The sequence below is a fragment of the Peromyscus californicus genome, unplaced genomic scaffold (genome assembly GCF_007827085.1).
Source record: "Peromyscus californicus insignis strain IS unplaced genomic scaffold, ASM782708v3 Scaffold_8__1_contigs__length_139910024, whole genome shotgun sequence".
NCBI classification, from domain to species: domain Eukaryota; kingdom Metazoa; phylum Chordata; class Mammalia; order Rodentia; family Cricetidae; genus Peromyscus; species Peromyscus californicus.
Genome location: NW_026294606.1, coordinates 36,353,772 through 36,380,626, shown reverse-complemented (window position 1 = coordinate 36,380,626; position 26,855 = coordinate 36,353,772). Strand labels below are relative to the sequence as shown.

Genomic DNA, 26,855 nt, shown 5'->3' with positions numbered 1-26,855 from the left:
TCTTGTGTGTGACAGTGTGGTTAAGTGAGCATTCATATGTGTGTGCAAGTATATATATATATATATATATATATATATATATATATATATATATATATATATATATGGCAGAGAAGAACCTCAGGTGTTATTAGTTAAATACTAAACCACATTTGTGTTTTATGTTTTTGGGATGAAGCCTCTGATTGACCTGAAACTTGATAAATAGATCAGACTGGCTGGTAAGCCAGGCTCTAGGACCCATCTGCCTCTGCTGTCCCAGCACAAAAATTTTGATCCCAAACCACTACATCTGGCTCCCACTGTCCCATTTCTCCCATTACTCAAGTAAGACATAGAATGCAAAGTATTTACTACTACTTGACATAAAGAAAAGCATTTCCATTTTTGTGAACCCATGTAAACAGTCTACTACCCTTGTAAATATTCTTCCTAAATGGCAAAATTTTCTAAGCCTGGTGTTGTGCTACTTGAACAAATACAAATGTTTGTTAACACAAGAGACATGAGACAGGATTCTAATGAAAGGATTCCATGTAATAACCTTGGAGAACCAAGGGGTTGGTCAGATTGACTCAGAAGAGCATGGATGAGAGCTTACTTACAGAGGCATGGTAGACTCAATGACAGCTGCATCTCAGAGAAGTTCCACCACAGTATGTGGGCCACTGGAGAAGGCTGCTGCATTGGAGTCCTGATCTCTGTTTACTTCTTCCCTCCTATATATTCTGGAAGATTGCCCCAAGGACACTCACAGTTTAAACACGAAGGAAATAAGCATCAAAACCCTAGGTATTTTATCAATGGCTCTCCTGCTTTAAGTAATGTCAACAGCATCATGACTATTACCACATACCAGTGTATCAGTACATCCCTGCTATTTTCACAACATGACTGGCATCCACATTATTTTGGATACCTACAAAGCCAAGTGGACTTCATGACTCATGAAGAACATATTACACCAGATGTAAATTGCTATTCTTTATCAAATAACTCCTTCCTCCAACTCTTGAATTTTTCTGTAACTTTCAGTGTTTTTTTCCCTCTTAGAGCTGTTAAGATATGTATATGACCTTTTCCTGAATACTGGGTTACCATAACACAACATTATTCAATTATTCTCAGCAGTTTACATGGCCAGTACTTTTTGTTAGTAACACACTGACTACTGTAAAGTATCTCTCCACAAATTAGGCATAAACTAAAGCTTTTAAAAGTCAATATGACAAGAATATCATACAAGGAAAGACGAATAATTTCTTAGTGTATTATGAACCCTTACAATGTACATGCTTTTACCTGTCTTAGCATACAAAGCATGAGTTTCCTCCTATAGGTTGGCCTTTAACCAAATCAGGAAGCTATTGCTTGCTGCCAACACTGTTGTACTGGAATTATGTTGGTAGATGTGCCTTGCCATGCTTGCTTCTAACATTAGTACGTAGTGAGCCCTCCCACTGGTGTCCACCAGAAGATTCCCTAGTCTCTATGAAGCTCTGAAACCAGTCAGCACAGTCAACCTTCAAGGTCAGTCCCAGTTTGATTTTTCCAAGTAGTGGAAGCAGAGAATGAAATGTCCTTAGCACTTGAGTCCTTGTAATTTACTCTGCCATGTATCTAACGGTAACCTCAACAGCCTGAATGCGATGAGCCTTAGAGATCTTACTCCCTATTTACTTCAGGCACTGACATTTTATTAAATAACCTTATACCTGTCACCAATGCCTTTTCCCATATATGTGTACAACTGCTTACCAATTATTTAACCATTGGCTTCATCTGCTAACGCATCAGTTTTCTTGTGATTCTTTACCAAATAAATACAACATTTAGAGGTCAGCTTTGCTTGTAGATTTGAAAAGTGTCACGCAGTCCCTGAAGGCCTAGTACTTCCTACTTCATGAAAGTAAAAATGGCATCTGGATTTTATATCTATGTGCATGCTAAATAAAATCTGCTTAGGTGTTTAGTAGAGGTAGAGCTGATCCCATTCTTATATCTTTTTATTCCTTTAAAAAGAAAACTTAGGTGTCATTTCATAATCTATCTTAGTTAGCAATTATTCTTCAAGAGCTTGCTGTGACCTCACCAACACCTCTAGGTGCAGTTAGCTTATGCCGTAGACAGTTCTCTGCTTCTGGCTCCTTATTGTCCTTCTGTATGGGGACTTCTTAACTGAAGTAAGTATTTTCTGGTAGGGTCTGGGATTCTGGGACAACAAAGATTGTCTAACATTTCTTATCCTCAGGTAAAAGTGTCCAATGGCATATGTAGCAGATGTCCTGTTGAACACCCTTGTACAATATTGATATGATCAGGACAGAATTATCCACAATGTACTCTTTGAGGAGGGTATCATTATCCACACTTAGGACAAGTTAAATTTTGTTCATCTTCACTTCTTTGTATTTATCCTTCCATGATTTCCTGTAGTCCAGAAGATTTTGATTCAAGAATGTACCTTTGATTAGATTATACTTAGGACATTTTTAGATGTTTTCTCTGTCTTTCCTTTTATAAGTTTCATTAGAATACATTTTTAGATAACTCAAATTGTAGACTTCCAATTTCCATAAATGTAATGCTTCCACACTTCGTTTTATGTAATATAAGCATTTGTATCTATATGTGTATATACATACACATGTATGTATATGTATGTGTGCTTATTCATTTTCAGATAAGGAAGTTTTATGATCTAAAATTAAATGAAACAGTCAAATTCCTTTGTTCCCCATTTCATAAATTCATGGCTGTCATTGATCCTCTTTCCTTGCCAGTGTACCCTGTAGAACATTGGTATCATCATATGTTAATATTGTAGTGTCATTCAGTCTACCCCAGAATGGCAAAGACTGTATTACACACATTGTTTACCTTAGGCTTCAGCACTGGATGTTTTAAAAGTTGACTCTAGTAGGCAAACTCACAACACCAAAGAAACAAAAACTGTGTTTTCCTTCCTTTTAGAGTTGTAACAATGTGAACATGTTGACTCTTATGCTCCCAGTAAATTACCATTTCTTAATCGCAGCAACATTAGCCTTTGAACTATATTTTTCCTTCAGAGTTCACTGGCATTTGACGATTTTTTAAAACAGCATTTATGGTTCCTAAGCCATTAGGCATCATTATATGTGTCCTTTCTCTTATGTGTTTTTTGGTGGGCAGGTGGTAAAGAGAATTATTTCATTTTGTTTTGTTGCAATACTAAATCTGTCAGTGGCTTCAAACTTGGTAAATAGATATGCCAGGCTGGTTAGTCAAGATCAAAGATCCACCTCTATATTTCCATTATCAATGAGATTACAAACCTTTGCCACCACATCATCCTTCCACTGTGCTCTTCCTTCTATTATTTCAAGTAGAATCTGGAGGTAAGAGCATGAGTCATCTGACCATATTGTGACTGTAATGAGAAAGTGTTAAATGAACCCATGAGAGTCTGTTAAAGGGTATCAATGGATTTATTAAGCTATAAAATGGGGAGAAATACACTCACATATATAGAACAAAGTAAACAGCCATTGATATCCTCCTCCATTCTGCCCAGAGGTGAATGCAGAACCAGCTGTCCAGTTTCCAACCACCTTCAGAGAGACCAAACACATGCCCCCCTCCTCAGTTTTAATCAGTCATGTACACAGAGAAAACCATGCCTCTATTGGGCCAGATACCCTAAGATTATTGGCAGAGCCAATTCACACACCACTTCTCCTTTTTGACAAACAGGAAGGTTCTAAACCTAATACAAACTTATCTACAATATGAACAATTATCAAGTATCGTCTAAAAGAAAGAAAAGGTAATAACATAAATAAAAATGGAACTAAAACCAACAAGAACATGAAGCAAGAAACATATACTAAATTTCCAAGCCAAAGGTAATTGGCAAGTTACAAAGATTACTCCAATAGCTGTCCTATCCTGAAGAATTTAAATTTTGCACTTGAAATGCTCTTAGCTAAAATATGAGAGGATTGTACCTACCTAATCTTCAACCCCATCAAAGACTTGGAAAGAAAATAATATTACCTGAGTATGTGGGAAGTGCAAACAAACAACTTCTGAACCATGTAAGGTATGACAGAAAGAGCTGGCTGCCTGGACAGACACCCAATGTTTCTCTGCACTGTTGAGGCAACCATTATTGGCTACAGGCATAGAATATCTAACAGACCATTTTCTGAAACAGGAAATTTTTAAAGACTGTCCTACCCTGTCTTGGCAATGTACAGCAGTCACTTTTTTCTTTGTCCTGTTCGTCCAGGTTGGACAGTGTTCTTACTGTCTGCAATTGAGGCAAGGGCAGTTCTTTGACCAACAGCCCACTTTTTGCCAAGAAGAAGACCAACTCCATATGGAGTGTCTTTGATGTCCATCATTCTTTGGTGAAGGGGAGTACAGGGAGGGTCGGGAATAGATGGGTGTTGTCAGGAGCAATCATGTCTCACATCAACAGAATTATAAGTTAATAAAACATTTAAATGCCATATTCTTTAGGTCTATGAAGTGTTTGAAGATTACCTATCCATCTGACATATATCTATGAAACCTAACTAGAATATCTAGAAAACCTAACTAGTATAGCTACAAAACCTAACTAACATGGCTATAAGTATGACAAGCATGGGTGACTATTAACCTATAATTCTTGCCACCTAAATATCTTAAAGGCTAAGGCTTCATATTATAAAAAAATAAACCATCTGTAGACAGATATACAGTATAAGAACAATGACCTAGAATTTATGACAATATACAAAAATATCTTAATCAGAGGTAGAAATATATAGTACAATACGACATCAATACCTTCATTCGTATTAATATACAAAGCATTCTAAACAAAAGTACAACATACATACAGTATGACAAACATAATTATATGTTTGTATCAATATACAAAAATATTTTAAACAGGAGTAGGAATATGTACAATATGACAAATATAGTTTTGTATTCGTATCAATATACAAATTCTCTTAAACAAGAATAGAAAAATAGTTTTACATTTGTATCAATATGCAAAAATCCATATCAACATAAACTATATAAAGCTGACAGTTGCTAAATTAGTTTACAAGTAGATGTAATAATCTACTTTATTATCCTATTCTATCTATTCCCCTTTTTGTTTTCCAAAAGTGATTCCTGAGTATAAACAGAGATTGCTGAGTCTAAATTGAGAGTACTGAGTCTCAACTTTATTGTTACACCCCCAACCCTATTACAACTTATAACCAACCCCTTAGAGATGACAATTATCCATAAGACAGAGGAAACAAAAACCTGTTGGAAAAGGGGGCGTTGTTATCTTGGAATTGCTTCCTGCTGTCTAGGGGGTGACAGTATCTCTGTGGGATCTTGTAAAAAAAAAAAACTAAAACAATGGCTAAGTCTCATTAGACTATCTGTAGCATTTGTAGCCAGTCTCAGAGTAATGGGTAAAGTTTATCTGAAGTTTTGGCTGGAGATGTAAGATAACAGAGGTGTAAGATGGGGGACCCTCTCAGTTAGCCACCTTAGAATAGTATTGAGATAGTCTTGAGCAGTTTGTAGCCCAAAGCTGATCTTGAGTGGTTTTATCGACTCAATGGCATCATTATGAACCAGGTAGAATCGTTGTTTTGGGGCCACATCTTACTTCTGGAGACTTCAGAGATCATTGTTAGGAAAATTTACTGTTCATTTGGGGAAGCTTAAACATTATTGATATCAAAATGGAAAGTTTAACTTTTGGGATAGCACTATATCTAAAGAAAGTTTCCAAAGAGTCAAGAAAAAGTGTTAGGAGAAACAGGAATTTGACAACAGTCTCGAGATTTTTGGTTTTCTTCTGTCCCATATCAGGTGGTTCTTCTGATTCCTATTCCTGTAATTGTGTAAATAGCGAAGTTAATTCTATTTTATCAGGAATAAATTCAGCAGTTTCAATATATAAAACAATTCTTTCTGTATATTGAGAGTCAGTAACTATATTGAGAGGTTCTGTAAAGTCCATTAGTACCATAAGGATGGCATACAATTCTGACTTTTGTACAGAATCATAAGGGCTTTGAGCCACTTACTTAAATTGCCTAATTTATATCCTGCCTTTCCTGATTTATTTGCATCAGTATAGAATATAGGGATTCCAGAGATTGGTGTTCTCCATACAATGTGTGGAAGGACCCAACTGATTCTTTTTATTAATTTAATTCTCTTGATTTTGGGATAAATGTTTTAATCTCTCCCAAAAAGTTTCTGCAAACTCTTTACCAGTATTCATTATCTTTCCATAGAGAGGAAATTTTTTCATTAGTTAAAGGTACTACAATTTCTGCTGGGTCCATTTCTGTCAGTTGATAAAGTCTTAATTTTTCTTTTAAAATCAAAACAGAAATCTTTTCCAAGTATGTCTTTTATTTCTTATTCTATTTATGTGGTAGAAATATCCATTCTAATATAATATCTTCCCTGTGTATCAAAATCCCTGTAGGGGATTGCCTGGAGGGTAATATAACCAGAATTCAGTTAAATTTTGGATCCACATGATCCACATGTGCATTCTGTAATTTCTTTTCCATCAAAGCCAATTCTCTTTCAGCTTCAGCTGATAATTATCTTGGATTATTTAAGTCCTTGTTCCCATCTAGGGTACTGAACAAATTACTCAGTTCATCAGGACTTATCCCAGTTGTGGGCTGTAAATTGGAAATGTCTCCTAGCAATCTTTGAAAGTCATTATAAGTTGATCTCTACTGATTTATACCTTGTGGGCTCTAAATTTTTGTAGACCTATTTTATATCATAAGTAATTAATAGTATCTCCTCTGTATTTTTCAGAAGCAATTTGTAATCCCCAGCAAGGAAAATGTACACAAATTATTTCCAACTGTTTTTGCACAAAATATTGGCACAGAATGGGGCTATTTAATATTCCCTATGGGAGAATCTACCGTTATTATCTCTTAACAGGCTGAGAATTATTTTAAGCAGATACCCTGAAGACAAAGTTTTCCCCATCCTTTTCTTGTTGAGGTATAGAGAAGAAACGGTCTTTTAAATCAATAACTATAATAGGCCATTCTTTAGGTAACAGAGAAGGCAGAGGCAGTCCAGGCTGTAGAGAGCCCACCAGCTGAATAACTTTAGTTGTGGCTCTCATATCCATCAGCATTCTCCATTTTCCAGAATTTTTTAAAATAACAAATACAGGAGAATTCCAAGGGATGGCAGATTCTTCAATATGTCAAGCATTTAGCTGCTCCTGAACTAGCTGTTCTAAGGCCTGTAGTTTCTCTGATGCCATAGGCCACTGCCCAACCCAGACAGATTTGTCAGTTAACCATTTTAGGGGTAGGACTGTTGGTACCTCTGAGAGCTCAACAGCTGTTGTTCCCTGTTTTTGTACAACCTGAACTGTCAATGATTGTTTTTTATAGTGTCTTATAATTTATACCCAGAAATATGAATTGTTTTATGGTCCATTTCTGAGATTGGAGGAATATTAATCTGGGTATTCCATTGCTGTAACCACAACAAAAAAGCAAAGAAAGATGAAGACTGGTCTTTCTTCTTTTTTTATCTTTATATTTGAGATTATTATACAACGACATTGTTTCTCCTTTGCCTTTCCTCCCTCCAAACCCTTCCACATATCCTTCCTCTCTCTCTTTCAAATTCATGCCTCCTTTTCAATTAATTGTTACCATATGCATATGTGTTTGTACTCCTAAATACAACATGCTCAGACTCTATAATGTTACTTGTCTGTAGGTTTTCAGGGTTGACCATTTGGTATTGGATAACTAATTGGTGTGCACTTTCCTGGAGAAGATTATTTCTCTCACTCTCAGCATTCCTTTGTTGCCTGTATTTCTTTGTGTAGTGTTGAGGCTCACAATCTTTCATGTCATTCATTTGTTATTAGTCTTATGTGGAGTAATATCATAAAAGGCATACACATTGTAGAAATGTAATAGTCAGACATAGTCTATAGTTTCTCCAAGTAAAACTAAATATGCATTATTTAACTAGCTACTTTACCCAATGTTAAATCAAGTTTATAATATTTTGTTTTCCTCTGGGAGTCTACCACTTGTCCTCCTAGTAAGATCTGTATACTTTAATTTCTCTGTTCTTCCATGAGAAAGCAAGATATGTTGGGACTCAGGAGGTTGTCATAATAATGAATTCCAATAAAATTTATGCCAATATTTCAGTGGCAAGAGGCCCAAATATCTTTTCTATGGGAATTCTTCTGTGTAAAAAAATGTCAATTCTCAATGTTGTACTTATCTGTGATTTTTAGATTATTTAAAAACATTATAATGAAGATACAATTAAGATATCCTGGCCTTGGTATATATGCTTCATTCAGTCTACATAAAACCCAACCTCTTGCCTCTAGATGAGCAGTCTATAAGAACATACAAGAGTCAAACAGTGGTATAGCATTGTCTTTAATAACAGAATAGATAGGATAATTATAGAGATGTCAGAGCGGTTAAGAACACTGGATAGATATTCTTCCAGGAGACCTCAGTTTGGTTCCTAGAACACAAATTGTGGTTTATAACCATCTGTAACTCAAGTTCTAGGGAATCTGATACCCTCTTCGAGCTTCTGCAGTCACCAGGCAATACATGGTACACATACATACATTTAGATAGAGCATTCATAAGCATGACTTAAAATAAAAATAAATTTTAACAAAAGAAAGATAATTGATGGCAAACTCAATAGAGTATGACCTCTCACATTGTGTTCACTACTAAGATCATATATGAAACCCATCTCTGATGAAAATGCTGCTGTGAGGAAAAAGAAAGATTTGAAAGTATTCTACTGACCCACTGGGTTCCCACAATTTGGCCCTGAGACATGGCATCCAGGACAAACGTGTGAGCTATTCATACATTCATAGCTATTCCAGCATACATGCAGCCTGTGGGCCCCAGCTTTGTAATGTTTAATGAATAAAATTATTTTTGCATTTTCTATGCACATGTGAATAAAGTTAACAATATGTGTGTAATTCAGTTCAAAGTGTCCTGGGCAACAGTGAGTATATCCACAGGTGTAGACATTGGTAAAACAGGTTCTCTTCATAGAAAATTCATGGATCTGCTATAATATTACTTAGCCTTTAAATTTCATTATAGTTAATCTACTATATAATGTGATATTTTTAATTTCTGCCTTCTCTCCCCTCTCTCTTTCCCCACTTTTCTTTTCATATAACTCACCACTCAAATTTGTGTTAACATATTTTGGTATTATCCACTGGAGTGTTGACCAACTACAAGTAGCCCTATGCCCTCACCTTTCTGAAGGCATTATCCATCAGTATCTCCTAAATTATAGGGTGAAGCCAATGTCACTTCCCCACTCCATGTTTAACTGCTTACTATCTTGCAGTAAGCAGTTCTTATACAAGAAAGCACAGCTTGGGTCTGATCATGTCCAAAAGACACTGCTTTACTCTGGTACTCCCCAGTCTTTGCCTCTTAACATTTTTTCTGCCATCCTCTTCCAAAGTGGTCTTTGAAACTTGGGTTTTCATGATACAGATATTTCATTAGTGGCTAAGCAATTTTTTAATACTTCTTCTCTGGACTTCTATTACTTAAGAATTTTTTTGTTAATTGCTATGCACTTAACTCTCTAACAAGGCCTAAGAGCTTCAGCTAGTCTATGAATATAGAGATCAAAATTTAGAAGGAAATTTGAGATTGAACAGTTTCTTAGACAAGGGGTAGGAGCTGCACTTACCTGTGACTGTATGGATAAGTTTTAGAATGTAGTTAGAAATTATTCTGGTCTATTAAATTGTCAGGTTTAGGTGAGTGCAGGAAGCATGGGGACAAGCATAGGCATTCACCAGGCTAGGTCAGATAAAAGGGTGTACCAACCTGGCTGGACCTAGAGAAAAGACAATGGCATGGGATGACTGAAGAAGGTCTGATGGGCCAAACGGACTACTCTTGAACACAGGATGTGAATCCTAGCCCAAACCTGGAACTTGGGAAGGCATGGACATGGCTCCTAAGACTAGACTGGACCACTGAGTGTAGTACTAGTTGGTCCTATTTGAGTGCAGTTGACTTAGGGATAAGAGAGAAGATATAACAAAGCTGAACCAGAGTGCAGGCGGTCCTGGCCTTGCAGAACCTGTTAGGTAGCTATGATATGGGGCAACAGGATGGGTTCTGGCAAACTGAATAACTTTCTTGAGGTATCCCAATATACCCATTACTTAGTAATGTGGAAATACTTATAATTGTGAATTTATTCTCTGATTCTAATAACTATATCAACGTTAATATCAATTTACTGTGATTCTAAAGTAAGTTGTGAATTATTCCAATTTCCAATCAAACCTCTTAAAGCATTTAATATACTTAGTACTAAATGAATAAAAGATAACAAATTTTCTTTTTAAACTTTGACGTATATACAATTTATTTTTCTTTTAAAAAACACACATTACACTCAAGTATACCTTCAAAGTGTATAAAATTAAGACTATTTAAAAGGATGTAGCATCATGAATATTCTCCAATTCTTGAGGATGAGCAGATGTCACTATCAACAAGCACCACACACCCCAAGAGCATGAGAGAAAGGTCAACTGCATTAATATCAACATGCAAGCAATAGGATAATTTACAAAGAGCAAAAAAGCGGAAGTCTTCATCAGATGACTGAAAGTCTTCAAGACCAGACCAGAAGGTATAATCCACATTTTCTATTGTTCCAAAAACCTGATGACCAAAGTGATAACCAGTCAGTTATAATTAACACAGCTTGTGTTTGCTTTTCCTTTCCTTCCTAGATGTTAAATTACATTTAGCAAAATGATAATAATAATAAGCTTTTTGCAGGCCAGTATCTTTTTTTAGGATAGCTACCTCCAAGATATACTGATGCAAGAGTGGTGAAAATGTTAGGGGGGTAACCATCCACTCATTAATTAGATAAGATGAAACCCATACCTGACACTGTTAATGAGGCTTAGAACCTAAGGCAAGATAGGTCACAGACCTAGTTTAAAACCTATTACTATTATTCGGCTAAATGAACATAGCAATAAAATATTGTGATACACATAGATGAGGATCTTTCAAGCCTCATCAGAGAAGTTTCTTCTTACAGTATATAGTTATTAAAAAGAGGTACATAACTATTCAGTGTGCAGAGATTAAGAGACTCTGAACCACTCTGCCTTAAGTAGGATGTCTTTATCAAACCCCTCCCCTCAAGGATCCAATATCTACACAGGAGAGGAGGGAGAAAATTGTTAGAGGCTGAGTTTGTGGGTGACTGCAAGGAAACAGGGTCTTCCAGACACAATGTGACTGATACACACACAAACTCATACAGACTGAGATAGTATGCACAAGGCCTGAACAGGTTCAAACCAGATAACATTCCAGGACTGAGAAGGGGAAGCAGACACAAAGTCCTATCCCTAAGCAAAAAAGTTATTCGCTATTGATAACTGACACAAAAGGGAAATAATCAGTTTTGTCCAATGGAATAAAAGCAAGTTGCATGCACACATTTTCTTACATTTAATTGACTTCAGATGAAATCTGTGTTTTTATGACTCTGAAGAAAAAGGAACAGGATTTGATACTTGAGCAAAGACTTGGACTTGACCGTAGTAATTAATGCTCGTTAGCAAGGTATAAGCATGATAGGAGACTCTAATGAAATTGTCAGGAATATTTCACTCTGCCCAGACCTACAGGTACTATTCATGCTACTGTGAAAAAGTCATACTTTAATGTTTATCCATTAGTTCTGAGAATGTCTACAAAATTGGGTGTCAAATTTTGTTTTTGCAAAGTGAGGTTTTCAAAATTCAATATCCATTGTAGAAGGTCATATCATTCATGAATGCAGCAAGTGAAGGTAACACTACTCACCTTGTTGAGTATACTCTTGGCATCCTCAAAAAGCTCTGCATTTTTTGTCCTAACGTCTTTGGCTATTGAAAGGATGTCATCATGCATTCCTGGCATACTTCCAACTATGGTCAGGAGGTTGTCAAGAGTGTCGTTCCAAGCCTGCACTCTACTGAGTATCAGTTTTGGAAAGTCTTCAAGCTAAGCAGCATGTTTCAGTAATTATATTAATAAGTGAAATAAAGAAGGATTAATTAGTTTTGGTTTTCTATGAGATATCCAAATTAAATCTCCATTAGTTAGTTTTATGGGAAGGTAGAGTGGTTTGGGGTAATAAAAATAATATAGATTAATAAAGTAAAAATGATTAACCTCTAATTTGTCATCATAAAATAATTATGTATGTATATACATATATATTATTTCCACTTACACATTTAATTGATCATGTTATGCTTTCTATATAAAATTTTGCCATCTGATCCCCCTGTAAACTCTTTCATACTTTATTATTTTACTTGTCTGGGAGAACCCAGGGATTTGCTGGGGCTTAATAGGTGTTCTGATTCAAGAAAAATAGATTCCCCCAGTATAAATGGCAAGACATTTAACATAGATTAATCACACAAACAAACTAGATTGGTCAAAATCATAATTATTTTTAGGTTATTTTAAGATATTAATAAAAATATTCCATGAAGACAACCTGGCATTAATAAGTGTGATTTCCTCAAACTAGAGCAATCCCTCTCCTTGCCTCTAGCAGAGTGGCACATTTTTGGAACATAAGTAAAGAACAACAGGATGTCATTGTTCTTAATAACAGCATGAATAGAAATAACAATAGGATTTTGACTTTCCATTGTGTTCCAGGCACTTACATGAAACTCATTCCTGGTTTAAAGTGCTTCATGTGCTAATATCTTTAGATGTTAAAGAGACAATGAAAAGAGTAGAGAGAAATCCAGTGGAAAGAGGAAAAATACAAGAAGGAAAGGCCCCGATCCAAAGGTTTTGGCAAGGCAGGCTCCTGGGACCATTGCTGCAGATGAATAAGAGTGAGGACTTCAGTTGGATGGAACCGACACTCATTCTGACAGAGAAGGCTGATGGTCCAAGTTCCAGAAAATTTTCAAAGCCTCAGTCTACTTACACCATTCAGCTTTTGTGGATGTTAATTGCAGCACTGTCAATAACGCACATTGTGAAATTCCTGGTCTTAGAGTACACACCTAGATACACTTTTCTTCTTTCACTTTGCCTTATTATTTTCACATGATGTGAAATCAGTTCATTTGAAGATAAGTTATGGAAAGGAATCATAAGGAAAGGTCCTAGCAGTTGTAAATTAGAGCTGCAGTGATATGCAGACCTTCTCATTACAACTGAAAGCATGGCTCATTATCAGGAGCATCAGGTCGTGTTTATAGCGCTTCCTTGTTCAGGTGCTTACAGCTTAGACAAAGAAGAAATCATAGGAGTTGGAGAAATGAGTAGGAAAATAAGAAGCAGAAGTAGAATCAAACAAGTCTTGAAAATCAAGAAGACTGAGCATGGTGGTCAGTAATGTGAGATTTGGTATGGGGAGCCATTCACTGGTAACAGAAAAGCAACACTGCTGTTACTGTAGTTATTGAGTAAAGTCTAGAGGTGAGATATCATTAAACCACAACCCTCTAATGGACCATGTATGGACCTGCTGTAATATCACTTAACATTTGCTTATTTATTATGAAGTCTCTAGCAGGACTTTTCTGTGTTCATTCTCACCCTATTTCCTGCAGGCACGGTTACCACATCTATTACAATACTTGCAGCATGACAAAGCAAAGTTAGCCTACTGTTCCATTTTCATGTAGGTTTGGTTTCCACTTTTCATTCAGTATTTACAAAAATCTGCAGCATGACAAAGTAAAGCCAGCACTTTCAGCTATTTAACTGAAAAGCCAAACTATAGACTTACAGAGATCTTTTGGGCTTCGTCCACGTTTTCTGGAGTTTTGATGGAATAATTGTGGCAGGAGGTGAGAGTCTTAACCAGTAACTCCTTACCTCCAAGAAACTCAAACATCTGTATGTATCAAAATTAATATTCAATTAATTGGTGACTGAAAAATTAGACAATGAATCCACAATAAACATATTAATGCACTCAATAGATGCATGCTTTTTTAAAAAATAAATTTGCATAAAATCTAAGATTAAAATCTTAACAAAGTGAATATTTTGATCCCTTCTTTCTTAATTGGGTCTGTAATCTCATTTTGCTTTACATCTGAATTTCAAACCTCCCAACCCTTTCCTCTATTTATTCTTCTCTTATTTTTTTATTTTCCCTAAATCTTTCTTTATTAAAGAATTTTATTTATTTTATTTTCTTATAAAATAACAGAATTGGTAAATATAAAATGTCTTAAAGATCATCTTTCTCTAGAATCTAGGCCCAGTATCATGGTATATTGTATCTAAATTTGTTAATTTCTTGCTTCCTGTATCTCCAAATTGATGTGTGTCTTTTAACTGGGCCTTTTAAAATTGTATGTTTTCTTTCTATTACAAGTGAGTATATACACCAGTACAATTCAATATCAATCATAAATCCTGACTGGAATTGTGTCATTTGAATTTGACAAAAATAGATATAAAAACACTGATCATTTTTAGGAAATAGTAAACAATGAAATAAAAAATATTTACATATTGATCAATGTATAATCTTAAATATTATATTTCAAATATATTATTATTAACTTGTTATTCAAATCTGATCATCAGCTACTGTGCAAAAGTTTAATGGATTACTAGGAATGTTAAAAATTTGAAAGAGGGTCAGTAAAGAATGAAGAATGAGAAACTTATGAGTAAGAACACAATAATAACACATCTATTGCAAAAGCAGAGACATATTCTCTTGATGCCCATTGTTCTACTGAAGCCTTATAATTTTTTCTCCTTTATGTTTACAGACCTTGAACAGATAACATATAGTCATCTGGAGGAGAAAGCCTATGTTTTCTGTCAACCAGCCCCCTCTAGTACTGGATATCTCTAACAGGATTCCTAACACTGGGAGATCCTGAAAAATCAATTAGTGTTTTTCCTCCCTCTTGACATGGTTTCCATTTGGATTGGTTCTGTTTCCTACACCCAACTGACTCAAATGCAGTTCAAACTTCTTAGGTATCTGCAGTGAACTAAGTGAAAATATTTCTTGTTCCTTAAAAGCTAGATCTGGATATCAGAGTTCTTTTCTATCCACAATGATTACACTTCTATTTTACAATAATATTGTTTTAATTAAAAAGTAAAAAAAGTAGAAAATCACACAAATCATTTTTTTCTATTTATTTTTCTGTTTTTCTTTTTTCTTTCAAATCATGTTCCCTGCAGCTTTCCCATTCTCATTTTACTGATTACTGCCAGAGGCTTCTTGTGTAATAGTACAAGAACGTAATATCACTATACCCTTGTGGAGGTGTTGCTTTAACACTTTCTCTTTTAAGTCCACAGAATGTCATTAGCATGAAGTCTTTTGTGACAGAAAAGGTGGAAATAAGTGAAGCACTTACGAATTGGTCAGATGACTCTGATGACGAACTTAGCTGAGTCCAAATGAGGGGAGTGGCAAAAAAAAGTAGTGAGTAAAGAGACAAAATTGCATATTTATTAGAAAAAGCGACATTCTCTGGGTACCCATTTCTGTCCTGAAGCCATCTCTTGTCTCCTGCATGACCCTGACTGACCTTGAACAGCCCTCAGGAAGACAGAGCTGTTTCTTTCTAATCCAGCCTTCCCAGTGAATAAACTTGTGTTCCAGAAAACTTCAAACCTGATCCTCAGGATTTAGAGTTTATGAGAAGCTTATATCTTGTTGTTATTTGCTTTTTCTCCACTTGAATTACCACAGTTTAGATTCATTCTGTTCCTTCCCTGTACTTCTTCTTTATTGGATGTCTCCAGTGTGCTAAGTAAAGATGGCAACAGAGACTAGCTTTGTAAAAGCAAGATCACAGAATCACAGTTCTCTCTTGGATACAACTATTAAAGTATTGTGTTCCAAGTGCAAGGATATTTTAAAATAAACAATAATTTTTGAAAAAGCAGAAAAACCTTAGAAATCCTTGTAATCTTGCAAACCAGAGATTTCCTGGAGCTGTCCCATTTTTATTCGACATTTTATTTCCTGGCACTTTATTTTACCCGTGGAGGTATATTACTTGAACTTGGATTTGAAGTTTCCCCATGCTAAATTCAAGCAAAGTCATTGAGATGAAGGCTTAGGGGAAAGAAGATAGAAGTAAGGGAGGTACTTACAAATTTGTCAAAAAATTTTGCAGACGACTCACTGATGGTCTGAGACAGGGTGAGAAAAAAAAAACTAGTAAATTAAAAGACAGCCTAAATGCATATTTATTGCAAAAAAAGACACATTCTTTGGATACCAATTTCTATGCAAAAGCCATGTGTACTTTCTCCTCCTTGAGACTGACTGACCGACACACAGCTCTCAGGAACAGAAAACCGTTCCTTTTCTAAACTTGCATTCTAGTTGAATAAACTCATTCTTTGTACCTCCTTAAACAAGGACTCCCAGCATTTAAAAGTTTGAGAAGGTAATGTTTGGTTTGGTTGTTTGTTTGTTTTCGTCGTTTGTTTGTCTTTTCCTCTTGACACACTGTCATAATTTAGATTAGTTTAATTCGTTCCATGGGACTCACTGTCGTGCATTTCTTCTCTATTGGATTCCTGTCGTGTGCTAAGCAATAATGCTAACAGATACTGGCCTCCAGCAAACAAGGTAAGGAAATCAGAGCTCTCCCCTAGATGTGTCTATTAGATTTTTATGCCGCAAATGGAAATTTAAGAAAATTTAAAGATAAGTAGGGGAAATTTCGAAGCTCATTGAATTCTTCAAAGATCTTTGAGATTTCAGGAAACTTAACCCATTCTCTTACATTACTTTTCAATAAAGGTTGTTTTATTTTATTGTTAGAAAGGTGCATTATTTGTAACACATCTTTATGTAAGCTGTAAAGGAAATTTGGCTCATGTTAATTATAAATGTGGTACAGGACAATCTTTGACAGGGAGGTTGCTTTATGAAAAAAATAAGTAAAATAGATATAAGTGAAGTACTTACAAATATCCTGCGCATTTCAGTGTTAAGCTTACTGATATCCTGAGACAGTATCAGGGCATGATCAAACAGATCCTTCAGGTGTAGCTGATCATCATCAGTCTCATCACTACTAAAAGGCACAGAGACCACATTTTCCCATAAAAGGAGGTTTGATACCAGCAGCAGCAGAAGGGCCCCTACTAACAGAAACAAGAGCCATTCAGATCCAGTCATCCAAAGTTACCAAAAGAAATTTCATCGTATTTGCCCAGCGCCTTCCCTGTGTGATCTGATACTGTATAGCAGTGGTAGTGAAGAAGCATCTCTCACTGTCAAAATGTAACTAAATTGTTATATTTGCACAAGTATATAGTGTCAGAACTTCACAACTTGATGACTTCCCACAGCCTGGGATTGATATCAGAAATAATTATGAAATTTTCATTATTGGAAGATTAAATTAATTGTCTTCTAGTTCAGTTTTGTAAGAATTTTGAAGAATTTATGCTGGTTTTCAATGATCACTTCCTCCAAGACATCACTTTTCCTTTACTTTTTTAGATTAATATAGTTGCTTTATTTACCCTTCCCTTTCCTCCTCCCAATCCCCCCATACAATTCTCCTTGCTCTGTTTTAAATTCATGGCCTTTTTTTCTCATTAATTGCTGTTAGGTACATATATGTATGTACATTCATACATACATAGAGATATATGTATGTATTTTCTTAAATATATATTGGCAACCTGTATAATGTTACTTGTATGTGAGATTTTCAGGGAGGACCATTTAGTGTTGATAACCGATGGGTGTGCTTTTGCCTGGGGAAGATTATTTCTTCTACTCTTACCATGCCTAGTTCTTTGTGTAGATTTGAGCCCTCCTGGGCTTCACTTCATTCATGTTAGTATGCCTATTATTTTTGTCATTATTCAACTCATGCTTAGGCAATCATGTTGGTGAGACTTTATGGGTATAGCTTCTGACATTCCTAGGAGATTCAATCTCAGAGCAAACTCTCTCTTCCTCTGCACAAAACCCACACCTAAGGCTCAAAAGTCATTGCTGAAGATGGGAAGGAGAAATATGAGTTTTTCTGACTAAGTGTGCAATATGTGCTTTTGACAGGGTAGCATGGTAGCTTCCATTTTATCTTCATGCCTGAAAAGAGTAAACACATGAGTGACTGTCGTGTAACACTGATCATGTTGGGATTCCTGTATGAAAAGGCACCTCTGGACTGGCTTTAGTATCTTATGGTAATTATTCTATGAGTTTGCCATTTTACAACAATCTTCAGAGTGTCTTTTCTATGAAGTTGAACTTTCTGATACCCTTCTGGGTAGACTGATCCTGTGTAATGTCTTTCCACAAACCATTTTGTGGAAAGAGAAAGCTGGTAGAATTCATTGATATGTCCCTGTATCTTGTATCAGCTGTTGTATGGCATACTGTCAACACTATGGGCTTTGCATTATGCATTGTGAGTCAGTACACACCCAGGATCTCTCAGTTATAACTGGGTTGCAGAGAACACATCCATCGTCTTGAGGCTCAGTGTCAGCAGATGTTACTTGTAGAGATTAAGCTTTACCTTTGAACATTTGATCACAGAAACCCCACTAATCTTTATTTTATTTATTTGCCTCACTCAATAAAACAACCTCTTTTAAATGAGTTTTCATGGTTATAAAATATGTTAGTGTCATTATCAAATTACATTTTTATAGGTGGACAATATAGAACTCTAGAATACCCATAATTAATGCTTTCAAGAGGATGAAGCATCATGTAACTATCAAATTTGTTATTTTTAGTGAACAAATCTGAAAAAGTGCCTCTTGTATAGAATCTTTGATAAACACAATTTAAAATGTTCAAAATAAAATCAGGGTACTGATAAGATTTATTAATAGGAAAAAGGACTAGCCAAAAAAATTCAAAAACAATTAAAACATTAGAAAAGATTATATAGTATAAAATGAAACCACCAGTTATTTATAAGCAAAATAAAAAATAATTCAGATAAACACATTTTAAATTATTGTTTTTGTTCTTTAGGTTTATGAAAATTACATCATTTCCTTCTTTCCTCTCTTTATCTCAAACCCTCCCATATGGCCTTATCCTCTTTCAAATTCACAACTTTCTTTTCTTTAGTTGTTACATGTATATACATATATATATATATATATACATTTATAAGCATATATGTATGCCTTACTAAATATATATATACAATGTACATACATATATACACATTTATATGCATATATGTATGTCTTACTAAATACATATATACTAGTCACTATAACAATATTTGTTTATGATTTTAGGATTGACCATTTGGTATTGGATAAAAATTAGTGCACTCTTATCTCATGAAGGCTATTTCTTATTGTATAACTAAAATGTCAAAAATCATGATGCTTTCACTAATTTGTTTTATGTATGGTAGATATACATGTATACAGTAAGTACATGTAAAGTCCATCCATTTATCAAGTGAAAGATACCCACAGTTTAATCTGAGCACAAGGAGATAACGATACTGGATTTTTTATCTCATAAAATCTAATTCGTGTTTGTTACCAATTCTTTACTTAGAAATTTTATCAAGAAGAAAAGGTAGTATTACCATATTATCCCTTTTGAAATATATTTTGCTTGAATGATAATTTTAAAGTTGTATAGATACCTATCTGTTACCCTTGAACACTAAGTCCCCACATTAGAAAATATAATTAAGTTCATTCAGGTCAAGCATCTCCTAGCAGAGATCCAGAAACCAGAACATGGTACATTCTTCCTTCTACAGTTACTGCAAATTTAGTATGAAATCTCCTTTTACGTCATCCAGTCAAATGTCTCAATTTCTGCAATTTACTTTTTGATGTTGATCATTTCATACCATGATCATCTGAGGTTGTATAAGCAAAAGACTTGCTCTTACCACTAGATACTGATAAACTTCCTTTTTCTATTTAGCTCAATTAAGAAAATTCAAAATGTCTCTAGACATTTCTACATGTCGCCTGGAATGAAGACTCCTTTTAACAACCACTGATCCGAGTGTGCAGTGTATTTGCTTTCTAGAGCAATGACTAGAAAGTATTTCTAAGCTTTATCTGATTTTACTTGTCCTGATTAAGCATGAACAAATAAATGTCTGTTCATTCTATATAGGGTAAAAATGACACCAAAAATGTAAATTCTTCAAAGGCTCTTGTAAATCAATGGAGTGTCTTATCTTACTTAAAAGAACACAAGGAAAGAGTTACTTACAGGAGCATGGTTGAGAGAAAGACAGTGGCATCTCTGAGGCGTTCTGGCACAGCTTGGCTGTTTCGCTGCAGTCCTACCTCCAGTAAAGATTCCACCTCCATATATAGGCCAGTGAACCATGCTCAAGGCCACACACTGCTAGGGGGCAAGAAGAAGGAGCATCTGTAATGAAGGTGAGGGCCATATGACTCTTCAGCTTCAGGAAGTACAAACATCTGCACGACCATGATGACTCAAGGAGTCAATATGACCCTTTTACTTTATTTTGGGACTATTACTAAGGTCCAAATTAAGTTGCAAATCACTGTAGACTTCTCTTCTCCATAAAAGCTCTTATGAATTCCACATGCTACCAAAGTATCTATGTCCCAGACTTTGACTTTTCTTTGGATACTTAAGTGTTTCTGTCACTGTATCTTGGTTAGAGTCACATTTATGTCACTCTTTCTGAGCACTGCAACACAAAGTCTCATTCAGGACAGTTTACCATTTGTAATTTTTTTTTGTGGAGAGAGTATCCAGGGAATATGGTAAAGTGTTTTTATTCTGCATATTAGGCACAATAGGCCAGTAATGTAAGGTGCAAATCCAGATGTGTAGAGTGTAGAGGATTTCTCTCTCTCTCTCTCTCTCTCTCTCTCTCTCTCTCTCTCTCTCTCTCTCTCTCTCTGTGTGTGTGTGTGCATACCGTGATTGTTGTTCTTTTGGTGTTTTTTTTCCCCTTTTTTGTAGCCTAACTACTTTCACTTAACAAAACATTATATAAGGTCTTCAAGTTACAGCTTAAAATATTATAAGCCCAGATTTTCAGCCAGGCTTACCTACATAAATATAGGTTCTGTCTATGGAACTGGGCCTAAATCTAATCAGAATGTAATTGGCTGTACCTATGACAGTTGTATTACAATTGATTGAGTATAGACATCAGAATTTGATTGTTAATTACATTTATTTGTTCTAAGCAGGTCCCTTTATGATATTTCACAGCCGTGGTCAGCATGGTGTTATCTGAAAGTAAAGCAAGAGTATGGAATCTTCATTTCAGTCACAGTTAGATATCTCTGTATTGTGCAACCATATCATGTGTTATACCATTCCATAGTATGTTAAATTTATTATTGATGCATCCATAACATTGACAGTGGTCTATATTGCATGGATAAACACTTCCTTAGAAATTATCAGCAGAGTCTGAACAGAATCAGAGTTCTTTGAGTAGAGGAGGAGATACAAGTGATGATCTTTGGCTGTTATGTAGAAGCTGGTTTTTGATGAAGAACAGGTCCATGAAAATCACAGAATTTGTTTAGGGCACTGAGGAAAAGGGAGTAGAAATGGAAATATAGCTATAAGAGTGAAAAGTGATTTAGTATCTCCTGTTAGAGATATTTGGAAAGTGTTTTGCCCTAATATTATATAGTACACTTTTCTCTAGAAAAACAAAATGTGCCATGATCAAACTTTATTCGATATCATATTGTATGCCAGAATTAAAAAAAGAATACCTGAGCATAAGAAATGTAAATTAAGCTTACCTTTTAAAGGACAGTAAAGCCTTTGGGGTAGACATTGTTCTTCTATCGCTGGACCCTTTCATCATACTGATCTAACCTACAGAGAGGACTTGGCCAAAGGGCGGTCAAGAGGTCATGAGAACCACGATTACTCTGAGGAATGAAGCTGTAAAGAGCAGACCTTGTCCCCTTTCGCCTATGACTAGGATGATCTGGAGTTCCACCCATATTGTCCATTCCATGGAGCACAGGAAGAGCCCCAAGATAATAAAGTCAAATGTCTCATTGAGAATGAGAGTCGCTTATAGAGAATTAAATGGACTAGTTATTCCCACTCAAGCTGCTCTGCTCATCATTCTAACTCATAGAGAGCAACCGAACAAAGCAAAAGATTTTTTCATTGTTTTAGTAAGAGCATGTTAATATTTTATACATACCCTTAATTACCAAATTCCAATACCAACTAGTTTCTACAATACTAGGTTTCCATACGGACTTTTAAAAAATATTTAGTTTTGCCAGGCAACAGTGGTGCATGCCTTTAATCTGGGCACTTGGGGCAGAGCCAGGTGGATCTCTGTGAGTTTGAGGACACCCTGGTCTACAGAGTGAGATCCAGGAAAGGCTCCAAAATTATGCAGAGAAACCCTGTCTTGAAAGCCAAAATTTAGAAAAAAAAAAGAATTTGGTTTTAGTTAACCTTCTTTTCCCCTGCCTTCGTTTCCCCCACATCCTTTAACATGTCTTCCTCCCATTAATCCTCTTTCCCCTTAACACTTTCCATGTTTTACTATTCCTTCTCTGTCCTGAAATTTTGCCATTCATTTCCTAGACCTTTGATTCTTTCATGAATTCTAAAGATACTTCAATTTAAATGCCCATATTTAAAGTTTCAAAGATAGGGAGCTAGAGGGATGACATAGAGGTAAAGAGTATATACTTTTCTTCTGTAGGATCTGGGTCTGATTCTCAGCATCTACTTCCGACAGCATAAAACTGTCTGTAACTACCGTTCCAGGAGAATCAAACTCTTCGGGCCTCCATAGGCACCTTCTCTCATGTGCAGATACCTAAACCCCGTAACACATATGCACATAACTAAGAAATAATAATATGTATTTTAAAAATTCAAATCTAGGATCCATACATGAAAAAGAACATTTGGCATGTGTCTTGTGGGTTTTGGTTACCTTATTAAGAATGATTTTGTCCATTTTCATCCATTTTCCTGCAAATTTCATTATCTTTAGAGCTGACTAAAAATTCATAGTGCATATGTACCACATTTTCTTTATCCATTCATCAGTTGATAGGTCTAAGCTATTTTCACTTCTTGTTTATTGTGAATAGAATGGTAATAAACATGGATAAAGAAGTATATACTTAGTAAGGTATAGAGTTCTTTGGGTATATACTCGGGAGTTGTATAGCTGGGTCATAATGTAGACCAACTTCTATATTTTTGATGAACTTCTGCATCAATTTCCATAGTGGCTACCCTATACTATATTCTCACTATGGAGCTATGTGGTAAAAAGACCTCTCTTCTATGTTGGAGACCCTATTTCATGGACTGTGACTCAAACTGAGTAAAAAGAAAAAAGAAGTAAAGCAATAGCATTTATCTCTCTCTGTTTATTGATTGTGGAAGCAATGTGTCAAGCCATCTCACAACCCCTGACACACCAAACTGTGTCCACTTACATGTAAGCCTCCAGAAACTTCCTTAGAAACTTCCTTGTTGGGTCTTTGATCATAGTAGAGGAAGGGAGAATTTGTACAAAGTTATTACCCATGGGTCATTACTCTTCACTGCCTTGAGGCATTTCCATAGGACTGTCTTGGTACAGGAAGTTAACATTGTCTCTGTACTTGCCAGGAGTAAATGGGAATATGATTACATCTTTACATACAGAACTTGGGTTGCTGAGGATACCTGGCTCCATGCTAGCACTATGGCTACATCATTTTTTAATCACCCATTTCTGTCTGCCGAAAAGTTCAGGGTTTTGTTAAAAATAAAAAAGTCTAATTTACCATGACCATTTAAGTTCAACTTAATCTCATGTCTTTGAGTAATAGTCTCCATTTGTGGTATGCATCATGTCTCCCATCAGGACAAACTACCTCAAATTTAATATCTCTCAGTAAAAAGTATACACTGTATATCATATTTGGAAAGCATGGCAACTCTAGTTTTAACAAAATAATTTCAAAAGAATATATATAATACACACGTAATACACATGTGTGTATGTGTAACAATATTAATTGAAGAACAAAAGACCATAAATCTGAGAGGGACTTTGCAGATTTACATGGGAATGGTCAAAGGAGGTTAAGGAAGGGGAAGTGGTGTAATTCTCTATCTCCAAATCAATAGTTGTTACTCACTATCTGATGAATTCTAAAATCCTATATGCTCTTCTTCACTTTACTGATTGCATTTATTTCTGTGCAAAAAGTATTTAATTTCATATAATACCACTTGTTCCTTACTGGTACTATTTCTGATTACTGAATCATTTTTATATAGTTCTTACCTTTATCTATGTTCAATGTCATTTTTTTTAGATTTCAGGTGTTATATATGTTATTATATACTATTGAATTTCTGTATTAATTTTTATATATGATGAGAAATATAGATCTAGACTCATTGTTCTAAATGTACATAAAAGTTTATCCAAGACATTTATTAAAGAACCTATATTTTCCCCACTATGTATTTTTATTGCTTCATTAAATATTAGATGGCTTTATCTCTGTGAATTTACACTTGAGTATTCTTGTTTTTATTTATTTATTTTATTTTATTGTTATTTTCTATTATGCCTGTGTGTTTTATCCCCTACATATATATCTATGCATTATGTATGTGCCTGTTGCCAAAAGAAAACTTTGGATTCCTTGGAAATGGAGATACAGGTAGTTAAGAGATGCTATGTGTGGCCTGGGAATTGAACTATGGCCGTCTGGAAAAGCAGTCAATGTTCTTAACTGCTAAGCCATCTGTCTAGTCTCTCACTTAATTTTTAACAATATTTATTTATGATTTATTTATTTGTATGCATGTTGTGGACGTGTGTATGACACACTATACAGTTGGAAGTCGCAGGAGGGCTTCTTGGAGTCAATTTTCTCTTTAAACCACATGGGTTCAGGGATCACTGGTCATCAGCATAGGGGACAATTGTCTTTACGCACGAAGTCATCTCACCTACCCTATTTCTGGAATGTCTGTTCTCTCTCTTTTGTCAGTTTTTTTTAACCAGTAACTTGCTGTTTTCATTATTGTGGTTCTATAGAAAAACTTGAAATTAGATATTGTGTTACCTCCAGGCTTCTTTCTTCTGCTTCTTATTGTTTTGGCTTTGTCAGGGACACTTTGTTTTCATTTTAATTTTAGATTTGCTTTACAATCTCTCCAGATCGCACATTGAAATTTTGTCCACCATTACATTGGACCTGAAAATCTTCTGCAGTAACACAGTCATTCCCATTAAATTAGTTCTGTCAAGCATGAGCATGCAAGTCTTTTCATCTTCTAGTGCTTCTTCCATTTCTTTTAACTTGTATTAAATTTTTCAATGTAACATTCTTCTACCTTCTTGGGTATGTTTATTTCTAGTTATTTTATTTTGTTTTAATATTTTATTTTGAAGTTATTTAGATGGAGTGCAGTTTTCTGATTTATTCAAGTTACTCTTGCAAGGTTGGAAATACATGTCAGATTTGGATTCTACTATATTGCTGTTTATCACATGTAAGAGTGTTTCTTTATCAACTCTTCCAATCCATTAAAATATGTAGTTACATCTTAAGCCAATGGGAATAATTGCCCTTTCTATTAGTGTCCTTTTAAATGTTTTTATTGAAAAATCATCTTCTCATGCAATATTTTCTGATCATGGTTTTCTATGACCAAAAACTCCTCCCTAAACCTGACCACTTCCCAATCTACTCAACTACCTTTCTTTCCTCCTCCTTTTAAAAAATAGTCAAACAAAAAAAGAGGAAAAAAAACCACAGAAACACAATACACATACACAAACCATAAAAATACCAAATCAGAAACCACAACATACAAGCAAAACAAAAACATAAACAAAAAAATGTAAGGTAAAAAAAAAATACCCAAACAGAGAAAAATAAGACAAAATGTTTACAAAAGTACCACTGAGTTCATTTGTGTTGGCTATCTACTGCTAGACATAAGGCCTATCCTTAACTGTGGTTAATATACCCAGTGAGACTCCATTAAAGAAAACTAATTTTCCTTTGCAATTCGATGTGAATTGGAGATAATTTATTGATTACGGATGGGTACTCATGTCCAACTTCCCCTTTCAGTTTTGGGAGCCTGTCTGGCTTAAGTATGTGTATAAACCCTTTGCATGCAGCAACAGTCTCTATGACTTCATATGTATCTCAGTCCTATTATGTCTTGAAGACACTGCTTTCTTTGTACCAACCATTTCCTCTGGCTGTTACGATCTTCCTCCTCTTCTGCATAGCTCCCTGACCCCTGAGGTATCTTTGATGAAGATAGTCCATTTAGGAATGAATGCTTCAAATCTCTCACTCTGCACATTTCAAGGTAGAGGCAACTGACAAAAAAGGCTAGGGGGAGGGAGGAACCCATGCCTGACACTACTTGGGTGCCCAAGAATCTGGGACTTGATAGAATATGGATCTAGGGGAGAACCAAACACAATTTTTCTGCTAACAGAACATAACAATCAATAAAAAGACTTCTAACAACACTCTAGAACACATATTTACTCTAAGACAATGAAGATTTTCTATGATAAGGAAATGCCTATAATGCACCATGGAAAGTTGTTTCCTCTTATTATATATTTAGGTATCTAAAAGTGTCTTGTGTTTGGACTTTCATTTTGATCTCTGGATTTGGAGATTTTTCTGTTACATTTTCATTGAACATATTTATATGCCTGTAGTATTTATCTTTGGGCTATTTCTTTTACCATATGGATTCTGTGGTTATTCTATTGGTTATATCCTGGTTTAGTC

At 35.3% G+C, this 26,855-nt stretch overlaps 1 protein-coding gene across 2 annotated transcripts; it reads right to left on the bottom strand.

Moving 5' to 3' along the window:
* Nucleotides 1–10,535: 10,535 nt before the first annotated feature.
* LOC128104768 (prolactin-7A1-like) lies at nucleotides 10,536–20,335 on the bottom strand. Of its 2 annotated transcripts, none has more exons than XM_052729801.1 (7): nucleotides 20,305–20,335; nucleotides 17,041–17,219; nucleotides 16,215–16,253; nucleotides 15,470–15,502; nucleotides 13,864–13,971; nucleotides 11,922–12,101; nucleotides 10,536–10,754 (listed from the first exon to the last, which is right to left on the bottom strand). In XM_052729801.1, exons 1-7 carry the CDS (start codon nucleotides 20,333–20,335, stop codon nucleotides 10,536–10,538), a joined length of 789 nt encoding a protein of 262 aa, XP_052585761.1. The 2 variants fall into 2 exon arrangements, with proteins under 2 accessions (XP_052585761.1, XP_052585762.1); XM_052729802.1 differs by having other exon boundaries at nucleotides 17,041–17,216.
* Nucleotides 20,336–26,855: the final 6,520 nt, after the last annotated feature.

What these genes read in the sequence shown, in the direction of transcription:
- LOC128104768 (XM_052729801.1), bottom strand. Translation starts at nt 20,335, where the DNA reads ATGCCACTGTCTTTCTCTCAACCATGCTCCT. An exon ending in ACGAAGCCCAAAAGATCTCT is followed by an intron (nt 12,102 to 13,863) that starts GTAAGTCTATAG and finishes CATGCTGCTTAG; the next exon opens with CTTGAAGACTTTCCAAAACT. An exon ending in CCAAGAGTATACTCAACAAG is followed by an intron (nt 10,755 to 11,921) that starts GTGAGTAGTGTT and finishes TTTGGTCATCAG; the next exon opens with GTTTTTGGAACAATAGAAAA.